The 3,848-nt window shown below is 36.7% G+C and overlaps 2 protein-coding genes across 2 annotated transcripts in view; both read right to left on the bottom strand.

Moving 5' to 3' along the window:
- Positions 1-328: 328 nt before the first annotated feature.
- LOC127741511 (zinc finger BED domain-containing protein DAYSLEEPER-like) lies at positions 329-736 on the bottom strand. The gene has a single exon (XM_052254189.1). The coding sequence runs from the start codon at positions 734-736 to the stop codon at positions 329-331; it is 408 nt and encodes a 135-aa protein (XP_052110149.1).
- Positions 737-2,558: 1,822 nt separating this feature from the next.
- Positions 2,559-3,848, bottom strand: part of LOC107464706 (pentatricopeptide repeat-containing protein At5g46460, mitochondrial) — a 2,422-nt gene continuing 1,132 nt past the window's right edge. The window contains 2 exon segments of the mRNA XM_016083663.3: positions 2,559-2,843; positions 2,845-3,845. Coding sequence (XP_015939149.2) covers positions 2,814-2,843; positions 2,845-3,845 — 1,031 coding nt within the window. The 3' untranslated portion in view covers positions 2,559-2,813.

The raw sequence follows: 3,848 nt of genomic DNA, 5'->3' as shown, positions 1-3,848 counted from the left end.
TATGAGCACAACAATGCATATACAACATGGAAGCCTTCAACAACGAATATTTTGAATCTAAGTGCCCCAACAACTCATCAACCATAGCATCATTAGTAGAGCAATTATCCAATGTAATAGTTGACAATTTTCTATCTATGTTCTACTTTAACAAAACTTTCATTAATGCATTCGAGAGTACTTCACTCGTACGAGGAGCGGGAACATAAGTAAAACTGAAAATCGTTCAAAAACATATTTCAATTATTATCTAAAAGATAAATTAATTTCAAGTAAAAAAATATTAAAAGTAATATCAATTACTAGAAGTATAATATAGAAGATTACCTTAATACGCGCCTTTGCAAAATCCATGGACTATCAATGTAGTGTGCCGTGACAACCATGTATCCTTTTTTTTGTTGGAAGTCCACATGTCGGTTGTAACTGCTACTCGACTATCATTTCCATCCATTAGCTTAGTCATGTTAAGCTTCTCCAACTCATACATTTCAAAAATGTCCTTCTTGATTGTGTTTCGACTAGGCACCTTAAAAGTTGGTTGCATTGATGCATATATTTCTTTCATTCCAACATGTTCCACAAAAGATAAAGGGTACTCATGCATACATATGGCCTTGGCAATATACCTTCTTGTATAAGATGGATCAAATTCAAAAGCATCCGCATCACTCCTTGCATGTTTAGACAATGAATCAGCAATTATTGATTGCCTAGAGTTTGCTAATTTGATCATTTTACAATAGTGGAACACATGATTCTTCAAATTTGTAGTTTCATTTCTTGGATTGGCTCAAAGAACAGATTTGCAATGGTTGCATTTTGCCTTCCAGACTTTTTCCTCTTAAAATCGACTAAAGTATTGCCAATAAACACTCTTCACACTCGATTTATTGCTATTTTCAATCGAAGCAGACTCATCTGGAACAAAATTAGCGGTTGCTTCCACCGGGGATATATATATATATATATGTTTAAATACACTTTATACAGATAATCAGATATACAAATTACAACTAGTCCAAATAAAATCAAATTACATAATCAAATTACACACACATACATATAAAATAAAATAAAAAGAAAAAAGTTCCTTTCTATATCAACTTAACTTCCATTAGAAAAATAGCTAAGTCTACAACATGAAAATCACAACTACAAAATATCCTAGTTTCCTTCATACTTTGGATCAGCCATAACAACATGGTAAGCTATCACCTGTATGAAGATAAAGATGCCATGGAAATTGGCAAAGAAATGCATTAACAAAACACAAAGCAGCACATCACTACACAAAATAATCATAACCCACCCACAAAACAGCAGCACAGCAGAATACTAAACAAAGCATTAACAAAATTAAAAAAATGAAGAACAAGCAAGCAAGCACTGACCTTCGATCTGAGGCGGTGAGCAGAATCACTAGATGAATCAGCACAAACACAAACACAAAATCACAACACATTTCAATAACAAGTAGCACAAACACAAATCACAAACACAACAAAATGAAGAACAGAGCAGTGAGTAGTTAAAAAAAGAGAGAACAGAGCAGTGAGCAGAAAGCCAGAAACAGAGCGCATGAAAAAAATTAAAAAACGTAGAACAGAGAGCAGTGAGCAGGCAATGCTGACCTTCGTTGACCAGACTAAGACGACGGCACGAGCAGAGGGCAGACGAGGACGACGGCGAGCAAAAGACAGGCGAAGAAGACGAATACCCAGAGTGCAGATGAAGATGACGACGGTGAATGAGACGAAGACGAAGCTGTTCGGCAAAGGGGCTAGGACTTAGTGTGCGAAGGCTTCCATGGTTCGAAAAGAGAGAAAGTGAAGGATTGAAGGCTGTTTTTTTCTTTATTTGGACTCTAAACATACAACGACGCCGTTTATTTGACTGAAGATTGCTTTTGAATTGATCTCTCCTTTTTCGTAAATTTTTGACAAAACTAATAAGTAAAGCTTATGAAATTATAAATTTGGTTCCGTGAACAAGAACTTTTTGCACATGCTTAAGACTCTACCCGCTCCACGTCCAACCCTATTTGTAGCGGATCGAGTTGGCAATCCTACCCGACCAGATTGGATCAGGTTAGATACTCACGGATAGTCCATGCTGCCAGGCCTACTACCAATCGCAAACATATTACAGCCAAAAAAAGCTCGTGTATCTACTTCTTTTATAATTTGTATATATTCATTTTTATTCACTCTTTTTTCAATACGGATTCACAATGGCTTTAATTTGTTCCCACAAACTTGACCATGTGTAATATGTTCTTGTTATAAAAAATATTTTGATTTCTACCACTCCACACCATCTATGTAATAGTAAAAAAAAAATAATCACAATTCACCTTCTTTTACTTTTGTTATACATCTTTTAATTTACCCAACTTTGGAACCATGTCTTAATATTACTAAGTCCAACCCAAACAACATGAACCTCATCCATAGTGGGCCACCATAATTTAGAAATATATTAAATAGTACAAAAGGCTTTTGTTGTTTATGACTTATGAATTCCAATTGATGAGAACTTCATTAAAAAATGTTCAACTTTATATTGTATAAACCTTCTAAAGTATGACATTTCTTTTCACCTAGAGATAGAAGATGACCAAATAAATACTGGAAGATAGCGGGCTAATGAGTCCATTGGAAAGCCCAAGTCAGTTAGGATCAAGAAAGCGTTGATCTTTTCTTTGGAAAATGCCCCCAAGAGGTAAAACCAATTGGATTATGCACAAATATCCTCTTATAGTTGTGGAGGAATGTCAATTTCTAAAAGGAGTAATCTTATCATCTTATGTTCTACCAATGATCCCCACAAGAGCGCAAGCCAATTTTTAAAGTAAGGAAGTCTGCTTGTATCTCTTGCTATGATCTACCATCTTTGCATAAGCTTTATTGCATTATGACAAGAACCACACACTCGCATATTTTTCATCACAGTTATTGTACTGCCTTCGAGGGTGCCAAGCAACCGAAATGCAATTGCAAGCCGTTCACTATGGTAAGACAGTATTTCTTCCTTTCTCTCAACTTCAATATCATGCAAAGCAAATTGTTGATCAGGAACATAATCTAGTTCCTTTAACTTGACTCCTAATCAGTACAGCTTTTGATAAATTTTCTCAGTGAGAGGACGTGACCTATCTGCAGAAAGAAATTCATGCCTCAGTCCGTTTAAGGTTAGCCAACTGGATCCGGGTTGTTTCACAACTCTGTTATCTTTCATTGTTCTCCTTATCTCATCTACTTCATCCCATCGGTTTGAAGCTGCATACATGTTAGAAAGCAACACATATGCATCACTGCAATTGGGCTCCATTTCAAATATCTTTCTCGCCGCTCTTTCAGCTACATGTAAATTAGAATGCATCCTGCATGCACTCAGTAAGATCAGCCAAACCATTGAATTTGCTTTCACAGGCATGCTTGTCACCAGTGCTTCTGCTTCATCCAGCTCTCCGCACCTGCCAAGTACATCCACCATACATGCATAGTGCTCAACTGTCAGTGTAATTGATCTTTTCTGGCCAAAGTATCTGAAGAGACACTTCGCCTTTTGAAACATCCCACATCGGCTACATGCAGAGAGCAAACCAGTTAAGGTGATTTCATCCGGATCAATCTCATGCAGCATTTGTCTAAAGAGTGTAAGAGCCCACATGCCACATCCATGCTCTGCACAACCGACAATAATAGAGTTCCACGATACAATACTTTTCTCACTAATCCTTTTAAAAACAAGGATTGCATCACCAATATAGCCACATTTACTATACATGACAACTAGAGAACCTCCCACGTACACACTACTTTCCAAACCCATCTTAGTTGCTG

The sequence above is a fragment of the Arachis duranensis genome, chromosome 9, assembly GCF_000817695.3.
Source record: "Arachis duranensis cultivar V14167 chromosome 9, aradu.V14167.gnm2.J7QH, whole genome shotgun sequence".
Classification (NCBI taxonomy): Eukaryota; Viridiplantae; Streptophyta; class Magnoliopsida; order Fabales; family Fabaceae; genus Arachis; species Arachis duranensis.
This window is presented reverse-complemented; position numbering and strand designations above follow the sequence as displayed.